The 24,299-nt window shown below is 37.9% G+C and overlaps 1 protein-coding gene and 1 pseudogene across 1 annotated transcript in view; one reads left to right on the forward strand and one right to left on the reverse strand.

Annotated features, from left to right (window-relative positions):
* Positions 1-1,142: 1,142 nt before the first annotated feature.
* LOC114614815 lies at positions 1,143-4,047 on the reverse strand (annotated as a pseudogene).
* A 4,796-nt stretch (positions 4,048-8,843) lies between these two features.
* The window catches only part of Bank1 (B cell scaffold protein with ankyrin repeats 1), a 246,458-nt gene continuing 231,002 nt past the window's right edge, over positions 8,844-24,299 (forward strand). Inside the window, exon 1 of the mRNA XM_028760512.1 lies at positions 8,844-9,004. Coding sequence (XP_028616345.1) covers positions 8,935-9,004 — 70 coding nt within the window. The 5' untranslated portion in view covers positions 8,844-8,934. The remainder of the gene's footprint in view (positions 9,005-24,299) is intronic.

The following is a 24,299-nucleotide window of genomic DNA, read 5'->3' on the forward strand; positions in this document are numbered from 1 at the left end:
CTGCAAAGACTCAGGGCCAATGAACTGTACCTTACATTTGCCATGGATGTAGAGCCTGGGCAACTGAGAGCTTGCTATGTCTTGAGTAGAAGCACCAGGTCTAATGTACTAGCAGCTTGATCTCTAGCATAGGAATGTCAAGAGTTAGCCTGACCTTTAAAAGGCCTGCTGCCAGGGTCTTAGGTCACAGGACTATTTCCTGCTAAGGGATTGATGACATTTTCTTGGTCTCTTGTTCTGACTGTCTGTCTATCTTAACAATTGAACTTCTTTTCGTGCATGTTCCCACCATGATTTTCATAATGACATACAGAAAGGTGTACCCTTGCCAAAGATGGACCTGTGCTATTTGGTATTTGACCCTCTAAAACTACCTACTAAACCTTGTGCCAACCTTATCTCGATATAGATTCAAGCCTTTCATTGTAGCAATGAAGAACTAAGGAATAAAGAGCCCATTATCCTGAAATCTCACAGATGATTGACTAGGGCAGTGTGGGTCCTTCATGAGTGCCATCTTCAAAGCCATGAATTGATACTACACACTCAATCCCTCTCAGGGTGGTTAATGCAAAGATTCAGCAAAGAAACTTTCACAGGGTCTATAAGAGATAGTGTTCTCTTACCATTGGTTTTATGCAAAATCTTAATGACAATTTTACAATTACAATTTTACTTTTGCCACGTGCCTCCTTGTTTTCAACTCTTGGGCAAGGAGTCATATGCTGTTTTTTCTTGAATGAGTGATTCTGTTTTTGACTAAAAGAACTTACTTTTCTGGTAATAGTTTAAAGTGGTCTGGGCTTCATTCTCAAAGCAAGCTCTCAATTTTCTTCTCTAAACAGTCAGTAGGCTACTTACTACCCTTTCCTAGTGTATTGTAGATATTGAAAACATTCTCTTCTATACTCTTTTTTCCTTTTTTTCTTTACTTTTAATTTCAGAATAAAATAAAACAAACAGAACCCATAAAACATAATACCCAACCCTGCTATCCTGTAGGAGGGGATTTGCCTGCCTTAGGCACAAACTGGATAGAGATCCTGTCAACATGAGCATAGAGCCAAGAAGTTCAAGTCTAGACAGGCTCTGGGGGAAGCCAAGGGAAAGTGTATAAAGGACATGGGCTTCCTAGGGGCTCTCTAGTCTACTTCTTCCATGCAAGATGTATCCTCATCATCCTCAAGTGTGAGGGGAATCCCATCAGACATGGCAGCACCGGACTCCTAAACTGTTACCCCATCTTCTCAGAGCCCAAGCCTGTGGGACTGTATAAGGGTATCCTGGGTCATGGTTGAGCAGGTACTTAGAACCCCGAGATTCTCTGTGGAATTCCTCATGAGAACCGGCAGGAGTTCGGTCCCTCCCATCACCTAAGATCCTGAAAAACAGTCACAGATCTCCATAGAGTCACCCAGGCGATAGGCCTCAGGCCTTAGAGATTTACATACTAATGAAGGCCAGAGGGCAGAGCAAATTAAACATTCCTCCCCCCAGATCCTCCCCTAATCCTCCCCCTTTCTCCCTCCCTATATAACTCGGGACGGCCCTGAGTTTTTGGGGGATACGCCTAGATCCATCTATTATCCGTCATGTCAATAAACCTTTTTGGAACCAAGGACTTCCTCGTGTTACTGGGGCCTGCCGCTGCCAAGGCCCTCAGGCCGCTGGAACCGTAGGATCTCCCTCCCTGATGTGGGGACCCACCACGGCGGCCTAGTTTGATCATGTGGTAGATGCAGTTGGAGTGGGACTGGGGATCCTCAAATTAGAAACCAGAGGAGAGGAGAGCAGTTTCAAACAGCAGCACCACCAGGTCCTTGACAGGACATTTTTGTCTGCATCAGTCTTTTGCCACAGGGTCTCCACAATGGGGTGGTCAGGATTGATCTCTAGGTGGTATTTGGCCATCATATAGCCCGTTGTAGTGTAAACTTGAAGTGCCTTGGCCTTCAGATTCGGCTTCATTTTGGTTGTCCAGTCATAGGTCCTTGTCACAATGCAGCAGGGTGAAGACATGAGGCTCTTGGAGATTATCTCCATTTCAACCTTCTTATCCAAGATCTCCTTCATGAGCTTGCAGAGAGTCTCAAACTTCAGCTTGATCTCTTCTATTTCTTCTTTGCTTCCTCATCCTCTCATAGCTCCCGGTCTACCTTAGTCACCAAGACCAATCTTTGTCTGTCAAATTTCTTGAGCTGTTGCATACAGTATTCCTTAATAAGTTCAGTGATATACACCACCTCAAACTCCTGCTTCTGCACATGCTGTAAAAACAGAGTTGGCCACCTGCTCTTTCCTCTCACCAATGATATAGCAGATAGACTTCCATATTTTCTTCACATGAGTAATCTCATCTCCAGACAGAGAGGTGTGATAGTGGAAAGGCTCAGAGATGTTCTGATGGTTAATAGAATTTACATGCACTCTAGGCTTTCAATTTTTGGAGAATACCTCATAAAATTTCTTATAGTTCTCTTTGTCTTCAGCCAACTCAGAGAAGAGCTCAAGGCCCTTCTTCACAATGTTTTTAATGGATGACTTTCAGGGTCTTTCTCTGTTAGAACATTTCTTTTTAGATGTTCAGGGGCATACTCTTAGAGTTAAACACACCACAGATGAAGTACTCAAGTATCACTTATCACAGATGTCCATGATAAGTACATGACAGAAAGTACAGTTTGATATTGTTCTTCATCTTCTTGTTCTAAAAAAGGTCAATGGGAGCTCAGCAGGGAATGAAAAATAATACCCTTAGCTCCAAATGACTTTCTGCAGAGAAGTACTTGACTGCCCAGTGGTCTTACCAATCATTAGTGAGACTTTTATAGAATTCACCATATTCCTCTTAAGTGATATCATTAGTATTTCTTAACCAAATAGACTGTGATGGTTTGAATAGGAATAGTACCCATAGAGTCATGTGTTTCAATCCTTGGCTCACAAAGAGTGCCATTATTACAAAGTATAGCCTTGTTGGAGGAAGTGTTACTGTGGAAGTGACATTTAAGGTTTTCTATGTTCAAGCTATGCCCAGTGTGGCACACAGTCTCCTGATGCCTATGGATCAAGATGTAGAACTCTCAGGTCTCTCTAGCACCACATTTACCTTCATACCACAGTGTTTTCTGCAGTGATAAAAACCTCTGAAATTCCTTTGTAAGAGTTGCAGTGGTCATGGTACCACTTCACAGCAATAAAACCCTAAGACATAGACTTAGTCTTATTAAGCTCTTTCTAATTATTGTGTTTCTCTGTAATCTTCTTTATTTCTTTTTCTTAACTTTGTCACTGTCATCCTCATCTGATCCCATATCTTTATCCTTAGGCTTCTTCTCATCATCCTTATCTTTTTCCTCTTTCTCTCTCCCTGCTTCATCATTGCTAATCTCTCATTCCTTCTCTAAATAGATGGTGATGAAATAGCCTATGAATTTTGAGTGCTTCTTCACCACTTCTTTGACTCTCCACTCCTCTAAGTATTCTGTCTGGTCTTTAAGGTGAATGATCACTTTGGTCCCTAGGCCAATGGGTTCACCATGGTCTGCACAAACTGAAAGATCTACCAGCAGAAGATGTCCAGGCATTCTGCTCATCATCATTATACTCTGTGATCACAGCCTCTCTCCCTGCCACTAGACAGACTAAATAGAATCAAATTTTCTAATTTCCAATTACAGAGATGACTGGACCATCATGAAGGGCCTCCATGAATGCTTTTGTGCTAGATATAAAAATGATTCCTGCGTTCTGTATGAGGTCAGCTTTGGTCATGCCTATGGCTGTGTCTATCAAAGTCAACATGTGCTCCTGAGGGTTAGGGTAAGGTCAATTTTCATCTTTAACCTTGTCTAACTTGGAAGGGTCTGTGATGCTTTCAAAGTGAATCTTGTCTAAGGCATCAGAAACATTAGAGATCAACCCTCAAAGGAAATGTTCCTTGTTTGAATATAAATTATTGATAATAAGAGATATGAGTTGAGTAATTTCTGCCTGAAAGGCAAAGGTCTCCACCTCTTCCTCTATATTGCATACTTCCTCAGGCATCTTAAAAGAAAAGACAAGTATTAGTTCAGAGAAGTGTGGACCTGGACCACATCTGATGTGCATGCCAAGCCTAGGCTGTTCAGGGTTGACTCAAGAGAGGTACTTCCTTCCTTTTCTTAGCTCATGTCAAGGGTCATAGTCATGGATCTAGGAAGGACCATCCACCCCTGCACACACACACACACACACACACACACACGCGCGCGCACACACACACACACACACAATCATAGCTAGTTACACCACTGACCAAAGCATATTATCTTTGCTTTGCTTCCTGTTGAAGCTCTTACCCAGCTACTTCTCCTTCTTCAAACATTCTCAAGTCCAGCATTTCTTTATTCTTAATTATTTGAAATAAAATCTCCTTGGATAGTCATATTGCACATAAGAAAATTCTAGAACATCCCAATCTTCTTAAAATATGTTTAATAATGTACAATCATGTAATAGTTTTGAGCAGAATTCTCCACAAAAAAACTGAAAGAGAATGAATGAAAAATACCTTTGGAGGGGGCAGGGAATAAAAGCCATATCCTTCCATGTGAACAACTATTATATCTCACATATAGTAAATATTTTTTAAATTAATTGATAAATAATAAAAACAATGTTTTGATTATCAGTCTTATGATGGACTGGAGATAATAGGGTCCAATAATTAGAAACCCATTTCCTTTGACAGTATCCCATTTGAAGGGACAAAGGGGTTTGCATAAGCACTGACTTTCATTAAAGATATGCTTGACATAGAAATGAAAACAAAACAAAAGATGTTTTCCTGAAGTATATTTTTATAAATTCATAATAAAATAATAAATTCATGTAAGGGTTATATCCCCCATCCATGGTGTGTATGTGTGTGTGTGTAAATTATTAAATAAATAGTACACACATTATGATGAATTACAACACTTCATGGTTATTTAAGATGCTAAGGAATACATTATTCTATTGGCTATAGGAAGGGGGACTGAAAGTTGAATTTAATCAGTAATTTAGGGGATAGAGTGTAAGCAAATTACCACAGCTCACAAATCAAACCAGAAGAACCCAAGGAGATCCAGAGAATTCTTGACATTGAAATATTTGATTTAATTGATTGATAAACCTTTGTCCTACTCATCAAGCATCTTTCTGGCAATCTTACTTTCACTCAGTGTCTAATCAGGGCTTTGGGTTGATGGGCAGAAATGGTATGAGTCACAGTAAAAACAGAAATATGGTTATTCCACGAGCCATTCTTGATGTATCTGAAAAGAGAAGGCTAGCACTATGTCCACTAGAGCACAGTGGAGACAGAGATACTCCATAGGGTAAATCAACCACCAAGGAAACTGAACATATAAACATATGCTTATTTTGAAAAAAAAATGTTGGCAGGTTTTCCTTATTAATGTGTCTTCCTAACCCTTAATTCATTGCCCTCTCTGCCGATTCTGTATCTACTGTAGAAATTACCCAATGTAGTGTCCCAAAACCAACATGGAAATTTTTAAAAGTTTATATCTGGAGATTACAATAGAAAATCAGTCCTATTGAGCTAAAAGAAAAAGCAGTATGGGAAGAGATGAGTTCCTTCAGGGAGCTTCGGTAACAGTCCGTGTTCCTGCCTTTTCCCAGGTCTCCTGTATTCTATACTCTATGTCTGCTTCTTCCCTCTTCAGACTACATCACTCCAGTCTGTTTCCTTATTGCATCTCCTAACTCTGCCTGTCATGACTGATTACATTCTACCTCCTTAATCCTGGATTATATTTCCATGTCACATTGCTAACTTTAATTCTATATGTTATGTAAGGAATATCTGTATAAAATCAAGGATTTTATATAGAATGTACTTGGGAATTATTTCTCAGATGAGTATTACAAAACTCTGTTAAATGGGAGAAAAGTTAAGGAAGGAAGAAAGCAATTCACTAATGACAAAATATGTTGCTGTTAGAAAATTTCTTCACTTTCCTGACATTCTAGTTTTGACCTAGATAACAAGAAAGACAATGGTGCTCAGATGAATAATCTAAAGTCTAAAACTCCAGACTTGTTCCTGAAGAAGAACATTCTGCAATTAACGAACAGCCAGGAAGATCCAAAAGATTTCACTTTTACAACAAGCTGTTGCTTTAAGAAGGAACTGGCTCTGTTTTAAGTGCAGGGGATCTGCAAGTAGAAATAAGCTCAACAGCATGACCGAAAGCATCCATTCTGTAAAGGGCACGGGGAATGAGCCATGGCAACTGCTACGGGGCAACTGCGAGCACCTCCAGCCATCCAATCAGTGCAGCACAGTGTCAGTGTGAGGCCCTTGTAATCTCCAGAGACTGGGAGTGATGATCTTGAGGCCGTCTATTTCCTGCTAGAGGAAAGAATTTGCTGCAAGGGAAGAAGTCAATGGATCCAGGTGTTTGATGTATTGAGAAACAAGGAACCAACTGTGCCGGGCACTTTTGTCATTGTACAGCCTAGGTAAAAATCAGAAACTTGCAATTACACACTGCTGGTGGCATTCTAACCTGAAAAGGCCTCTGACTGTGACAGTTACTAAGTGCCTCTTTCTTCCCTGAATAAATGTGAAACAAGTGATAAGCCAACCTTTCAGACAGTTGTCTTTCTTTAAGGAAACAGTGTTGGGGATGGGATGGGTATCATGTTTAATTACTTTGATATTAGACCAGAAGGAGTAAAAACTTTCTCACCCTAAAAGGTGTTTCTGTAAATGTGTTGGCAAAGTTAGAATATGGGTGAGATTTGTGTGTGTGTGTGTGTGTGTGTGTGTGTGTGTATGTGTGTGTGCTAAAACTAGGACAAATTGTACATTTTTTAGGACTAAATCTCTGCAGGGAAGTAGATAGAAAACATGAGCAAATTTAAAATACACTGGTTCTCCCTAACTAGTTTCCTTCTCTCTGGGCATACTAGCACAATAGAAAATATCAAAAGAAAAATGTATTATTATAGTCCTTCTATATAATTACTAGGTGGTATTTTTAATAATTTATGAGCCTAATTTTTGTAGGTAGGTATATGTAAAACACAGTAAATATACAATGTGGTTGGTATTCTCTATGGTTTTAATAGAGATTTCATAATTTATTCTCATGAGCAAGAAGGGGCTACTATTATACATAATTATATAACATATATTTGTATATGGTATCTATGCAATCTTCAAGAATGGCCTTCAGTGTTCTTCTGAGAAAAGACTGAAAACTTTGTACTTTAAGAGTTTTAAAACCCAAATTCCTCATTTGTTTAATGGGGTTAAAGCACCACTGTTTTGAGTTCAACTGCCATTAACATTGTCAAACTTGCATAAAGTGATTAGCATGTGGGATTTTTTAAATGATGATATCACCATCAACAACAAAAACCAGAGCCATCAGAAGCAGCCCTAGAAATAAGACTTTAATTAAACTAGTGAGCTCTGCATTGTGTCCCACATGCATAAACACATGCTTTTGAAGACTTGGACACTTAATTATGCAGAAAAACACTAGTACTTTAAATTGGCCAAAGTTGCAGTTAGAAATACATGCAGTAGAACACGTGCCAAAGAAGATTATTTTCCCAGTAAGCTCACTTAAGAAGTTTATGGTGATTCTCTTAGGAGATACCCACACCCAGGCTTACATATATCCTTTGCCTCTCCCCTCCTTCCTTCCAACACCATTGCTTAAATATTCACTAAGCTTCCTTTGAGTACATCACACCCTTCTTTCTCCCCTATGAAGACTCAATATTTCCTGAGTATTGTATTTCTGAAAATATTGACCAGAGTTGCATCACGTCCCTGTAAACTCTGCGGAAGTATCTGGGTTAGCCATCCTTCATAAGCAGCCAGGCACTCATCAGGGTATCACTTCATGTACTGGCTTACATTGTCTGCTTTATTGTGTCAAATTTGGAAGAGTAACACAAAATGACGAAATAAGAAAGTATCGTGTAGGTGGTAAAGTAGCTAATGCTTTTCAAAACTTTCCCACATTTCACATCATGAATTGTGTCCAGCCTGTGGGGGAAGTTAATGACTTTCTTTGACACTTGATAGTCATAGTATTCCAAAAACACTCGAAAGCAGAACTTCCTGGTTCTTTTCGAAGAAGGAAAAATGGTGCGTGGGAACTAGGTGTTACTCCCCTACTTTCAGTTTGATCATCAAATTATCTCCAACTTTGGTAAGGTTGTAGTCTAGTGATTTTTGATATTTGCTTACTGTTAGGCTCTGGGATAACTCTGAGTATTTCTCCTTCTTTCAAACAAGTAAAAAAATAGCCATAATTCATGTTTGAGGAGAAGGGCATGGACTATTTAGAAACCTGTGTACACATACTCTGACCTGGCCCATTTCAAAATTAGAGCAGAACTGGGGAAAACTTTTCATGTGGGAATGAAAACCACTCTATAGCACATGGACTTAGCCAGGAGCCTGGGTAAGACGAAATATTAAAATTGCATACCTTTACATCTCTGTCCCTATATCTCTACTTGTCCCTCTGTCAAGTAATTCCTTTTATAGAAGTCTACTTTCCATGTCCCAGTCTTGCAGGAGAAAGAGTTAGAGTAACAGAGAAATACAGAATAGAATAAGAAAGGCTACAAGCTCCAGGTCACCTGAGATAGCCTGGGAGAAGAGCGTGTCAGATGAGAACCTAAGACAGCTCTCTGAAACTAAGCAAGAGCAAGCTCCCGAGCAATTTCACTTCCCCCAGCAAGGCCTAGCCCTAACTTTGTGGCATGAGCCCCTGGGCTGCATTTCCGGCAACCTCGGGCCACAGTCCCCAGGGTAGGAAGCAAGCAGCAGGGCCACAGACCAGCAGAGCTCAAGGTCTGCAGGGGAACTTGCAGCCAGGGCTGGCCACTGCAGTTCCCAGGCTTCAACCTCCTGCAATGCTTCCTGCGACTTCTGGCACTAGGGGCAGCAGCCCCGACCTGTTCCAGGTTGACCTAGTGCCTCCAGGTGGGTGGTCTCATGTTTGTCAGGGATTTGGGGGGAGGGTACAAGGTGACCCTGGAGTCCTTCTGAGACTAAGGGCCACCAATAGACAGTTTGTCCTGGGAGCCACCAAGACCAGGGTGACTTTAAACGGGGCTTCTCTACTTTTCTCACCACTGTAAATCTGAAGGACTTTTCAGCCTTGTGCTGATCCGATGGAGTCCTTAATCCAGCAGGTGTGAGTGCACTTCCTATCCCAGCAGCTTCCAAGCCCTGCGTGTGCAACTTCAGCAGAGCTAGAACTTTCCCTGAGTGCTCCAAGAAGTGCCCGGGCCTTTTGAAAATCACTTTGCACCCAGCTTTAACACTAGATCTCATCTGAAATGTATATACATGGAGCAAAATGCCTGGTTTGTAGCATCCTTGTCCGTTCTCCAGCCCCAGGCCAGTCTGTATACAACCTCCCTGGAGCCAGGAGCTCCTAAATGAGAAAAAGAAAAGGAGTTCAATCTGGTTGACTATGTAAGTGAGTTTACATTTTTTCAAGTGACAATTAAGGTGGTTGTTTTGAGTTCCTTTTAGTTTTATTTTCAAATGAGTTTGGGGATCTAAGAATAAGCATTAAAAAACTGTTAGCTTTGGTAAAGAAATTCCACCAGAATATTAATATTAATATAGGAGATATTCCTGGTGAGATATACAGCAAGAAATTATAGCCTGAAATTAGTTTAATTTACTAATCAGAATTAAATTTCACATAGCATTTTGTTTTATTAACTAATTTATTTATTTCAGGTAGGGTCATTTTGGCTTTAGTTGCTTTAGTTGCTTTTATTAAAAGTTGATATGTTTTTAATAAATGTGAACAGTTGGTTAGTTTGGTTTTTTTTTCAGTTAAGATGGGGAATGTATTTTTAACACAATGGAAGATGGTCTGGGGCACACTGGTACCAGTGATGTAGGAACACTGCACCATTTTAAATGCTGGACACTGCCCTTTGTCACCACTCTATAGCTCAGGTTCTATGGCAAAGTAGCCTCTGCAAGCAAATAGGCAGAAACAACCCATCTTTTGGACCTTGAACAGGAGACCTCTTTTGTAATTTCTGTTTAACAGTTGAGTTAAATAGATTATGTTGGAAGATGCCTTTTGTTTCCCTGAACCTCACAGGAGTGTCTAGAGACCATGGTTATTTGAGCAACGTGAGTAGACTGAGGAAGCTTTCATGTCTTGCTGAATATTCTTGATCCTCTGTGTGTTTCTCCTCATCTCTTTGGTCCTTCTCAATATGGTACTTAGTACTTGCCTCAGCTGCTTCCTTATGGACAGGAAAGTCTCCCCTCCCCCACACCACAGTGAGTAGTATTTTTAACTTAACCTAGGCCCAATTCATTAATACAAGCAGTCTTGTAAGTAATCCAGTTCTCTTTTTATTAGTTAATTTTGTTTTTCTACAATTTTGTAAGTGTATACAACACATAGGGCCCCGACTCATCCTCTGCCTCCTTTGTAGGGACCCTGTCACCTCCTCCCCAAATCTCACTTCTGTGTTCATGTTTACTGCTTTTATTTTGTGACCCTCAGAGATTAATCAAGTCCCATGGAACCATGAGTTTGAAGCTATCCTTGGTAGCTGGTCACTCAGTAGTAGGTACCCAATTCAAGACAATGACTCCTGCCTTTCATAAGGAGGAAGGGCTCACAGGGCCTCCTAACCTCTTGATCCTGTTTATGAAGTGGAGATTATGTAAGACTTTTTCCTCAGCACAAGATTGACTTTAGCTTAATATGTTATGGGAGGGGGGGGTGCTCAGTTAGTTCAACTGCATCCCTTCTGTGAAGAGAAAACTGCCGCACAGGAGTTACTTCCCACACAAGCAGTATCAGAAGAAGGTCATTCACTCATCAACTCCACAGCCACCATGTGTCTCCTCACTAGAGCTGTGTCTCGAGAAGTATGAAGTGGTAAACATGCTTTGACACTCAAGAAGACATTAGTACTTATGAACACATTCACACATCCTGTCATCAGAATTATCTCCACCATTATGTATCTAGTTAGCCCTTCAGTGGCAGATGGCAAGGTTTATTAACCAGGACTGGAGCAATGGTCTGACCAGTAGACAAAAATCAGTGAATGGGAGTTGGATTTAAAATATGTCTTTTGATTTATATTTAACTAAATGTGATTAAATAATGTCAAAAAAGGGATCTTGTCTCTGTTTCATCCTAAAGCAAATGTTTTTAATTAAAAACAAAAAACAAAAACAAAACAAAAAACTGTTAATGCCAGCCTGAGTTCAAGGCCAGCCTGGTCTATAGAGCAAATTCCAGGACAGCTATGGCTGCACAAAGAAACCCTGTCTTGAAAAATAAAACAAGCAAACAAACAGAAACAAAAAGAAAAATAGCACACACACAAAAAAAAAAACCCAAACCGAACCAAACCAAAATCAAACCAAAAGACCAAAAACCTGTTTTACCTTCCTTCAGAGCTACTCATTAAAGTCCAAATGATTCATCCCATACCTTCAAAAGTTTTAGTTGGCTTTATTCATTATGCTATCCATGTGAAAACAGAAAACATTAAAGATTAGAAGCAGTATGTGTCCCTACTTACCATGTGCTCCGTGCGCAGCCACAACTTCTATAGAGCACAACTGCCTATGTCTGTCCCTCTGCATTCAGAGGGTTCACAGCTTTCACCAGCTATAATCTGGGTTCATCCTACTAAGCGAACCCTTGGTCCCATCCTGGTACCAGGCAAAACTTGATTTCTTTAGAGTAAGGCTCCAATTAGGTCGCTTGGTCTGAGAATTAAAGAAGAAAATCCCTTCGGACAGTTTTCACTGAAGTGTGAAATAATTCAGTAATGTGTAATCACCAAAGAGGTGAGGCCAAAGCATCAAGATGTTAGGGTGACTCTGGAGTAGCAGAGGGACTTGTCTCCTGCACACAGGCTAATGAGCACTGCCCACCTGTGATGCCTCCAGACGCAGACTGTGTCAGACCCAGCTTCTGACTTACCTTCACCGTGATCATGGGTAACCCTTGTTAGTCATTTATTAAAAAGCAAAATCCAGAGAAACAGTAACATACATTTGGAAGTTGAGTTTGAGGAGTAAAAGAGGACATGCAGGTGAGATCCTCATTAGGGTGGCGTGGATGTTTCTTTAATTCTTAGATCCTTGTGTAATAGTGCTGTGTGTAGCTGTTTCAAAAAAAAGATTTTGCTGGGCATCAGAGCTCAGGCTGTTAGTACCAACCCATCGTAGGCAAGGCATCGTAAGGGGCAAGCCTGGGCTACATAAGCGATTTCAGGGCACCAGAGCTTACGATGAAACCCTGTCTCAAACAAATAGAGAAACAAAAACGTTTACCTAGAGAAACCTGAATGACAACTGATGACTAAGCAATTTGAGAGCTGGGAAATTTAGGAGGCATGACTTCCTGTGTGAGATACCGCCATGTCTGTGGGAAAATGCGTGGTTAGCACTTCTAGGAAAAGAAGCAGAGGTATCCACAGTGAGAAGAACCAAGAGCAGATGGATTCAGAGAGTCTGAAACTGGAGCAGTTCCCACAGAATTCAAGCAGAAATTTAATAGGTCAAAATGAGCGCGCGATCCACTTTCCCTCTTCACAGAATACCAGTTGTGACCCAGTTTAACTCCTGTATAATATAGGTGAAAGTAAGTTTCAAACGCTGTGGAATATTTTAAACGGTTTGAAGAGGAATAACCTGCTTTCTCAAAATATTTACTGCAGGCTTAAAAGCACTTCCAATCAAATACAGGAATGGTAGCATAGGCCTTTTGATCCCAGCAGGAAGGAGATAGAGGCAAGCAGGTCAATTTGAATTCATAGCCAGCCTGGTCAACTTAGTGAGATACAGGACAGCTAGGGCTACACAGTAAAACTCTAGTCTTTTATGAAAATCCTATCTAAAGTAAGGAATATGTTATGGATATTGGGGGAAGGGAGGGTAGTTCAGTGCCTCAGAGGGTAAAGCCACTTGTTACCAAACCTACTGACCTTTGTAATATCTAGAACCCACATGGTAGAAGCTGAGAGCAGACTCCAGCGGTTTTCCTCTGTGCTTTACACACATGGACCATGGCACATGCGCACAGTGTACACATGCAGAGATACAGTATACATCCAAATAGCCTTATGCGTTCCCTACCTGCTGGGTACCAACCTGTCTGCTGTGGGGCTCAACACCATAATCGCTATATTTGGATCCATGAATAACTTGAAATGTTGCTTTCTTAAGTTGGAATATGTCATAAATATATGTTGGAATATGTCATAAATATAATAAGATAACAGCTTTCAAAAAATACAAAAGTAAAAGGTATACTGTCCCACCAATTTTTACATGTTAAGATCACACATTGAATTGATTGTTTTAAATAGACATATCAAGCAATTCATCAAATTAAGCTCCTTCCCTCCCTATACCTTATTTAACATTAAAATGAAAGCTCATTCATTTTAAGTGATAATTAATTCTTCTATTTATACTCATATGTTTGGGATGATTATGCTGACGCCTGTATTTATTCATATCGATTCAAATGTGGGATCTGCACACACTTGACTGAGCAAGGTTTTACCTAGGTTTAAATGCAATTCTTTTTACATCTGAAATGATTAACACATATTTTATGGGAATGTCACAATAATTAAAAACAATTCTTTATGCAAATTGTCTATATCATGCATAGCAGTTGCTTAGCAAATGGCAAATATTTCTTTGATTGTTGGATAGTAATCAGCTCTCTTTTATTATTTTAGATAAATGTGTTTATCTAGCTCATTTTCAGTACTTTGGTGCCATGTCATATGAATCTGAGGACTGAGGTCCTTATATAATATTTTTTCTTGTTCTCCATATTAGTTTCCTTATTATTTTGTTGAGCATAATAATTTCTCAAACATACAACTCAAATGTTCAATAAAAATTGAGCTTCATAAAATGTGTGATCTGCCACCAAAACATGGTGCAGAATTGTGGTTTATACTCAAGGAAGATAGTGAACATGTAAAGTTTCTTGTTTGGTAATTCAATTATATTTAGACCATAATTTTAAAAACTGTAGTTTTCACTTGTTTTATTTTTTTATTTTTTTAGAAACAGACTATACTGTATTTTATCACCCCCTGCCATGTTGAAACAATGGGGTAGTATCAATTGCTTTAGAGTTTAAGAACATTGGAAATATCTTTCTAATGTCAAGCTTCAAGCTTCAAGTAAAAAAAGCAAGTGTTGATAAAGGGGTACAGATAGGTTCAGATTGTTTAGATAATACCCCAAACAATCTATTTCATATAGGGTATAAAAAATAAAACATAAAGTAGATTTTTGAAGACCAAAAGGGTAATAAATATGTTCCTTAAGGCAATTCTCTTTTTTTTTTTGAATAACATATAAAAAATTAGAAAGGATTACAATTTTGAGAAGAAACCAGGCCATCTTTGCTGTTTCGGCAGTGAGAACAAGACTGTTGAGAAGTTACCAAGTAGAATACATTCTTTCTGCTCTGCTGGGGGAAAGCAGAAGATCTATCCAAGTTCCTGTTGTGTTTATTTTCAGTTTCATTATTTCACAAGTCCTACTCATCATTAATTATTTAGTGCATGGCATGAGTTTTTACCCCTTAGATATTTCCAGACACTTAATAACCCCTCCATATATATATATATATATATATATGTGTGTGTGTGTGTGTGTGTGTGTGTGTGTGTGTGTGTGTGTGTATATCCCCTCTCTCTTCATATATTTAAAAGGATATTTCAAGCCTTGGAGAATAGTTGATACTGTGTAATTGATATGTTGTGAGTAGGGGAGTATGTGCATAGCCATATGGGACAATCCAAAAGGTGACCTATATTTTCATCTCTGATGATGAAGACCTGAAGCATTTGAACTCAGATTTCCAGGGCTTTATTCCTTCAGGATTCTGTCCTCGAAACTGTATTCTGTAACAGATAGGTTTCCTATCACAAAGATGCTGTGGTGTACTAAGTCTTAAATATATGCTTGTTAGGACACTGCGATCTAAGAAATTCTGCGACTAATGCTGCTTCTACATTTTCCTCTAAAGCAGTGTGTCAGGATCATATTTGATTATAGATACATTGCTACTAGCCACTAGTATAGAAATACATTATTTTCTGCATAATAATCTTTATTAAAAGGCAAATAGTTCTTTAGTGGAGGTTTCTTTCTGCCACAGATCTGAGGCTCAGCTGCTGCTGTTTCCTTCCGCACAGTGCCCATGGTGCTATAAGTACACTTCTGATCCTTTCTTGTCTGTCACATTTTGAGTGAGAGGGAAGGAAGCTTAAAATAGAACTGAAAGCCAGAGTGATACTAGGGTAGTGGGAGCAGGCTGACTGAATAGGGCACACACACTCTTTTAGGGCTAAGTCCTTAGTGACGAGGTCCAACAAATCGGAGTGCCAGTGGGATGAGCTAGAGACAAAGAGGAGAATCAGAAGACAGTGGTATGTTAAGGAAAATGAGGTCTGAGAATGAGAGGAAACAAGGGAAGTACATCAGGGACCCTGAGTATGAAAAAGCATTTGGGGATGTATGCTTATGTAGGTGATATTTAAATAACATGCAAGTACCTCAACCCCATCATGAACTGGATTTTGGAGGGATTTTTCATATTAAACTATAAAAACCTGCCGCCTTGTCCATAATCATATATGTATCATATATGTAATCTGTAGCATACCATCATTTAAAAATGTGACTTCATTCCCTAAGACATTCTAGAATTAAGGACAATCTGACTAGAGTGGCCAGAAGCAGCTTGTTTCCTCGTTAGACATGTTCATCACTAAACCACATGTTTCAGGAGAATATATGGGCCATGAAGTGCCTCTCAAGTCTATTATTCTTGCAGTCTTTTCCTACCTAAAATAGCTGCAACTAATCACTGCAATAAACTGAGGAAGATAATACATTTTATATTTTGTAGGTTAACTTAACAGGCCATGTAGCAGCAACATGATACCACAGTAACTTTTATTACTTCAAATAAATAGAGTGGATACTCCTTCAAGGAGGCAGAGGATTCTGACTCCAGTTCTGTCAGGATAACCACATTCACAGATGCTGATCAGTCAGCCAGGAAGAATGACAGAGCTAATTACATTCTTGAAAACGGATACAGTTGGAGTCATTTTCTGAACCTCTATTTTTGTTTGTTTGTTTGTATTTTGAGTTCCACATTTCTGAATAATCTCAGAATTGTGGTATTTCCTCATTTGGCTAATCTTTTCTAAAGTGTTTCCTTATACATAAAAAATCTTCCTCCACTATGAAAAGAACTTAGAAGAAAGAAAGGAAGAATACCATGATGCCTTTAGTAGCAAGATAACTTAAGCCATTTCTCAATAGTAAATTAACACAATGTGATAATAATATTTTAGTTATTTTTTACGCTATAGGTAACCTCTTACTATGACACAATTTTATCAATTGCGGACATGTTCCAGGGCAAATAAATACCAAAAGGATAGACTTGAAAGGCAAATGAGATCTAGTCAACTGTACTATTTAGAATGTTAGCACATTTTACTTTTGTTTTTCTAGAATATATGAAACAGGAACATAGCAGAAAACACACAATCACAGGATATGTTATGAAACACCCATAGTCTGCATTGTTCAGGTTTTAAACTTCATGTCTTTTTTAAAATTTAAATGAGGTATTTATTGTACTGGTCCTGTAAATAAAATTTAGAATCTTGCTTATGCTAGACACATGCTGTAGCATTGAGCTAAATCTCAGTCTCTCTTGTTTGTTTTAGTGGGTCCATCTTTGTAGCCTTAATCTAATTAATATTTGTTTCTTTAGACATTTTTTCAGTTTCCTTTGTGTGGCTGTTTGGTGAAGTATCATCCAAAATCAGAAAATCCATAACAGCTTATCCCTCCCCCCAAAACAATAAGCCACCCTTCATATAAAATTGGGATCCATTAATCTAACTATGATGGAATCCTTATTAATATAGGAAACACGTTTGGCATTTGAACAATACTGACTCTGTCACTAACTGACCGTAACCTCTTGCAAGCATCAATCCTCTCTGATTCCAAGGAGGATGTATGATGATGACATTCGTTATTCCTGATGATGCTTGATTCAAGCTATTGATTGAATTGATACAGCTAAACAGAAGAATGGGATAAAAGTGAAATGGCTTCAGTAGATTTCTGGAACTGATATCTCTGATAAAAAAAAAATGGACTGAAGTCTATAGCCTCATATGGGATACTTATCCATTGCTTATTTATTCTTCAAGGATCTATCTATTTATTTTTAATTTTTATCTTCTTTGTTGGACTGTGATCATCACGTGCCATTCTTACACGAAACAAGAATGGGGCCATATAAGCATTTCTGGTTCACTTTATCATCACCATAACTCAAATCACTCACAGTCTTATTCTTGCAGAGATCCGAATTATTAAATGGTGAGAACTAGTTACTAGGGGCAAGTAGCAGCCGAGCGCTTCCTCCTAAGCCTTCTGATGCATGGCTGCTCTTCCGAGAAAGTCACCACTCCTTTCTAAGGGCAGCTGCCAGCACCATCCCCTGAGGGCCATACTTCATCAGCCTCAGTCATCTCATGACTCCTTCTCTAGACTTGCCTTAACCAGCCCTTTTCTTCTTAGTCTTGGGTTTTCTGTTTTAGAAGAAGAGCATCTGTGAGATGGTTAAATGAGTAACGGAACTAGTAACCAATGCTGATGACCTTGGCTTAGCCTCTGGTGACCTGAATTTGATTCCTGAGTCCTACAAGGTGGAGGAAAAGAATAACCTCAAATTGTCCTTGACCTGCACATGTACCTCCCTCCAAAAAAAAAAAAGGAGGAAAGGAAAGAATAATGAGTAATATCCATCAAATGATTTTAATTTTACATATACTTATATTTAACTTTAAAAATATATATTCCTTATATGAGTGCTATGTAATAAGGCCATTTTCATGTAAATATATATTGCCAATTAAATAACCCCCACCACCCAATTTGCTTTTCTCTTTCCATTTCCTCTCCAGTGAGTTCCTTTGCTCCCTAAAATGATTCACTTCTATTTCCACGTTATGCTTATACACATGATTTTATGTATCTATTTAAAATCTAGAACCACATACAAGAGAAAGCATTTGATATTTGTCTTCTTAAGACTAGTTGAACATAATAATTATTACAACCAGTTGTGTCCATTTTCCCCAAAATGACATAACTTCATGTTTGAAGCATTCAAGTGTACATATTGGAAATCAAATGCAGTTGAAAGCATTGTGGCTAAAGACAGGCTGTGAGTGTGTTAGCTATCTCTTTCCTCGGTGGCACTGGTGTTCTTACAGTCACAGCAGAACTTCTAGATCACAGAAAGTCCCTTTAGGGATCAGGATTGGAGATATACTCTTCAGAAGTGCCTACACATGTCACACACACACACACACACACACACACACACACACACACACAGAGAGAGAGAGAGAGAGAGAGAGCGAGAGAGACAGAGACAGAGACAGAGACAGAGACACAGAGACACACAGAGAAAGAGACTAATGTTCTAAAGGTTTATCTCTTCTAGGTCTTACAGTTATGATTTTGTAGGTGACGGATTGAGGTATAGGAGGTTCATTGTTTGCTTCATGTCATATAAGTTTGCAATGCTAGAACTGACTTAGAATCTAGAAAGCTTGAATCCAAGACCTTGACCTGATTATCAGTTTGTCTCTGAAATATGCTTATTTCATTCCCACCCAAATACATACCCATGTTTATACCAGGAAGTTACTCTGCCCATCTGGACTTCTCAATTTTTCTAGTAATTAGTACTTGTACTAGGAAAGTACTTGCTGTACAAGATGATATTGTTAACTAAATGAACATTATCACAGGAACACTCTTTACAAGAACTAATAAACATAGCTTCCAAATGATTATTACAAAAAGGAAAGTTTTGTTTTCTCAAAGTGCTTGTAAGTGAGTGAGGTAGCAGAAAGAGCTACAGTGTAATGCTAGGAAAACGTGTTTTTAATGATGGCCATTGGGGTATTTAAAATCATCAGAGCTGTAATACAGATGTGATTAAAACACGCTGTAAAATGTTAGCAATAAAGAGTCCTTTAGAAACCCACTGTTTCTAATTTGCATCTGCCTAATGTTTGGCATCCTCAAAGGAATTTCCAAACCCCTACTAATTGACTCTTAGAAAATCCTTCTAATGTATCATTTGCTTTGACTCAATGGGAAATCTAAACAATGATCATTTAAGCTATTTAATCAGCATTGTTCTACAAACACTGAAGAGCAGCAGCAAGCATGCTGCATATGTGTCTGTTTAATCAGAAGGCTTCAGGGCAGGGGCAGAAGGAACTAGAGCTAAAGAAGTCTTCAGATAGTGTACTAGACAGAGAGCCCTCAAATCTGATAGTGTGCTAGACAGAGAATTTAAATCTAGTGGTATGTGCTGAGCAGATCATTTTCTTCTGGACCCTGTGAATACGCCAGGTTAAATGGCGAAGGAAGATTAAGGCCAAAGATGGAGTGAAGACGGCCAACAGCTGCCTTTGAATTGGAGACCTCTCAGACACTGTCTAGAAGGGGCCAGTGCAATTACAATGTCCTTAGGAGCACAAAAAGAATCAGAGGACTGGCTGCCTGGAAAGGGTTTGAGCAAATATCTCTGACTTCCAGGTTGAAGGTGGGGCTCAGAACCGTGAATGGTGAAGTCTTCTATAAGGCAGGAAATGAAGTTAAGTGGATTCTTTCCTAAGGCCGCCAGAAAGAACTTACCCCTGCCCATTGCTGATAATAGGCTGCAAGACTCCTTTCACTTAGTAGAGCAGCTTTGAACATTTGTGTCACTGCTCCATATTTACAAGTGTGTGTGGGAACAGTAGGAAGCTGAGGCAAATCTCTCCACAGCCTTGCACTCTACAAAGAGTGTGGAACCAATGTGAATCATAGACACAACCTGGCTATCAGGCATTCAAGTTCCAGTCTGGCTACAAAACCGAAGCACGAGAAAGAAAATAAGCTTTGATAAGGTATAAAGAACCGATCAATGAACCTCTTAGAGTCACTTTGGCAAGATTCATTATGGAAAGATTTTTATGAAATTCACAGTGTCTTAATGTTCAGATAAAAACAAAGGCCTATTATTCTGGCTGACTTGTAATGTATGAAACCACATGATATGTTTTTTGGATTATATAATAAAAGTAATACATGTATATAAGGGTATAATATAAGAGTATAATATACTAGAATCATCCACTCAAAAATAAATATTGATAACATATGTCACAAATTTTAAGAATATAAATGTTCTTATACATATGTATGTATATATATATATATATATATATATATGTGTGTGTGTGTGTGTGTGTGTGTATTCTTATATATGTCATATTGTGTTTATGGTTTCTAATCTTCAATTTACATTTTAATTCATTATATATTTTCAGAGTAATTGTTAAATATTAAATTTAAAAAATAGGGATATTTGTCACAAATAATATTTATAAAATTTAAATATTTTTGAATTGGCAATAGTTCAACTCAGATTTTTTTTGATATGTGAGGACTTAATTTTTTTTCCAAGACAACTTTACACTAATAGTTGGTTGAATAAGGTGAGAATTTTTCTTAGCCACAGGGGTTTTTTCCTCCTTTCATTTTTGAGAGGCATTCCCACTATGTGCACTACGTTTCCCTTGAGTTTATTGTCTCTCTGCCTCAGATTCCAGAGCACTGATTATAGGCATTGAACACAATTCCTGTTCCCTCGGACAGATGTCTTTATGAATTAAATGAACTACAGTAGTATAGTATGCATGCCAACTTATTTCTTTTTTATAATATATAACTCCCTTTAAAGGCAAGAATTGTATTTTATTATTCCTTTACCTGAAGATGGTTTTTAATATAGTAATTAAATAGTAAATAAAACCATAAATTGAATTGCTAAATATTTTTATCATTACAGTACCTATGGACAATTATGATAATTTACCCTGCTTCATTTCAGAACACTTGATCTAAAAATCCAGATGAGAAACAAGGACCATACAGTTTTAGAGTGCTGGGGGCAAAGGCTAGGCAAGAGAGGAAGAAAAATTAGACACCTACGTGTGACTGTGTGAGAAATTTCACTGTTCAGTAAAAGACATGGCATTGCTTCATTCTTTATATTTCCAGATAGTCATATTTAGCTCTTTATAAATATTTTATTCTACTTATATGTGTGTTCATATGCTTAAGTATGTGAAGGTACTCACATTGCCCAGGAGAGTTTGTATGCCCTGGAGCTCTAGTTTTAAGTGATTGTGAGCCCTGAATGAAAGTGCTGGAAACTGAGGTCAGAGTCAGGTTCTCTGGTAAAGCAGCATGTGGTCTAACCTACTGAGCCATCTCACTGACTCATACATGTCCTTAAAATAGGTGTTGGGGGCATGCACATGTCTGAGTATATGTGAGCATGAGCCTGTGTGCGTGTGAGCATGTGTGTGAGCATGTGTGTGTATGTGTGTATTGCTAGGCTTTTTTTTTTTTACAAATTACAATGTAGCCCAGGATGGCCCCAAACTTATATAGATTTTCCTCCCTCATTCTCCTGAGTGCTGGATTATACATGTGAGCTATTGCTTTTAGTTTATTGATGATTTTTAACTGATTAGAACTGCAAACTATATATGTAATTTTAGGTGATAAAATTTAAATATTAAAATTTCTTGTTCTTATGAAGTAAAATATAAATGTATACTTAGGAAAATATTGAATATTTTTATATAGCTATTTAAGTTTTGTTGAAATGTTATTAATTAGGCAATCATACTTAATAACTGAAGTGAATTATTAAAATCACCTATAAATTAGTGTAGTTGTGGCTTTGTGTCACACACCTATAATCCTAGCATTTAGAGTTGGTAGAGAAAAGAAGACTGCTATTTTCAGACTATCTTGGACAGCATACAGTGAGCCTGTTTCACAAAACAAAGCAAGCAAGCAAAATCAACTTGAAAACATTTATTTTCATATATTCATAGTACTCTGTCCTGAAAGTTTTTATAGAAGAGAAAGCTTGCATAGTTTATTGACAGCATCTTATATGCTTTAGTAGAAAGAAGAAAATTATAAATATTTGTAACATTTATTTCTGGTTCTTCTTATTGTAAAATAGTTTTTTTTTTTTGTCTAGAAGTTTACTTTGTAAATAAGTATACATAGATCTCATGATATTATAAACATGCAAATGTCAGATGTTAATGTGAAAGGCCCATCAGGATTTTCCAATGCTTGATCATTTTAGTACTGGAAAGTTGAATATTCAAAAGTCACGTACAAAATAATACCCAAAGGAGCAACTTTAGTTCTTACGCTGTGCGTTGGGACCAGGTTCATTATCATGTTCTTGTCTCTTATAATTTTGTTAATGTGACGCACATAGTGTGGATATTTGCAGTAGTGAAAACAGATCTTAACAGATGTTAGTCTGAGATCATCCATTTGCAATTATTCCTCACTGAATCACATATTGACTAGACCCTAACATCTTTTCCCCTCACTCACCATCTCTCTTACTTTTTATAGCTTTGGATAAACACTATAAATTCACACTATGGACTTGAGAATTCTGATCTAGATATTTAAGTGTATAGTTTCAAATTTGATATCCTATGCAAGTAGGTGATTTGGTCTTCATTTGACAAAACAACATTATTGAATTGAGGTAGAGTTTGAGTAAAGAAAATGATTTAATGAACTGAATAAAAATATGCATTGAATCTTGTTAAAAATATTATAAGCTCTATGGATTTCTCCGTTTCACATAGGAACGACTAAGATTTTTTTCGTTGCTTCTGTTAACAACAATTTAGGAATTAAGAACCATGAGTAAAATCATGCAGCATGATACATGGCATGAGAAATATTATATTAAAATATTTATACTTCTTCTTATACCTCACTGGACTTAGAATTACCCAGGTACTTGTTTTCATTCTTTTCTAGGCTCTCTTCCTGTAAAATTCAGTACTTAGGTGGCTTTCAAAAGTGGGTCTATATTTCTAATACCTAAGTAGTAGTCTATGTGTAAATGAACCACATTTTCTTTATTCATTCTTCAGTGGAAGGACATCTAGGTTGTTTCTGGTTTCTAGCTATTATGAGTAAAGAGGCTATGAACATAGTTGAATAACTGTGCTTGTGGTATAGTGTAGGGCAATTGTGTTTTGAGATAGAACTATTCCTCATTTTTCTTTTTGAGAAAATGCCAAGCTTATTTCTAAAGTTGTTTTACAAGATTGCAATCCCACCAGCAATGGAGAACTGTTCCCCTTGCTCCACTTCCTAGCCAGCATGAGCTATCACTGGACTTTTTTATTTTAGCCATTCTGACAGGAATAAGATGGAATCTTGCAGTTGTTTTAATTTGCATTTACCTGATGACTAAGGGTATTGAATATTTTAAAAGAATTTCTTGGCCATTCAAAATCCTTCTGTTAAGAATTCTCTGTTTGGCTATTTATTAATTGTATTATTTGGTTTACTGATGTCTAATTTCTTGAGTTTTTTGTATATTTTGGATATTAGTCCTCTTGTCGGACATAGGGTTGGTGAAGATCTTTTTCCAGTCTATAGGCTGCTGTTTTTTCTATTGATGGTGTCCTTAGCTTTGCAAAAGCTTTTCAGTTTCATGAGGTCCCATTTGTCAATTGTTGATCTTAGTGCCTGAGCTATTAGTGTCCTATTCAGGAAGTTGCCTCCTGTGCCAACCAATTAAAGGCGTTTCCCCATTTTTTTCTTATACTAGATTTAGCGTGTCTAGTTTTACTTTGAAGCTTTTGATCCACTTGGAGTAGAATTTTGTGCACAGTGATAGATACGGGTCTATTTGCCTTCTTCTTCATACAGATGTCCAGTGCCATTTGTAGAAGATGCTTTTATTTTTCCATTGTATGGTCTTGGCTTCTTTTTCAAATATCAAGCATCCATAGGTGTGTGGGTTTTTTTTTCCTTCTGGATCTTATTGATCAACCTGTCTGTTTTTGTGACAATATTGTGCTGTTTTTTATTATTAATGCTCTGAAATATAGTTTGAAATCTGTGATAGTGATAACTGTAGAAGTTCTTTCATTGTACAGGATTGTTTTAGCTATCTTGAGGGTTTTTATTTTTTTCTTGTATTTTTAGAAGAGAATGGACTTAAAAGTGGCACCAAAGTAGTTGATGTCTATTGCTATTCCAGGCCAAAAGTGTTTTTGAGAGATTT

The sequence above is a fragment of the Grammomys surdaster genome, unplaced genomic scaffold (genome assembly GCF_004785775.1).
Source record: "Grammomys surdaster isolate TR1022 unplaced genomic scaffold, NIH_TR_1.0 126531, whole genome shotgun sequence".
Taxonomy (NCBI): domain Eukaryota; kingdom Metazoa; phylum Chordata; class Mammalia; order Rodentia; family Muridae; genus Grammomys; species Grammomys surdaster.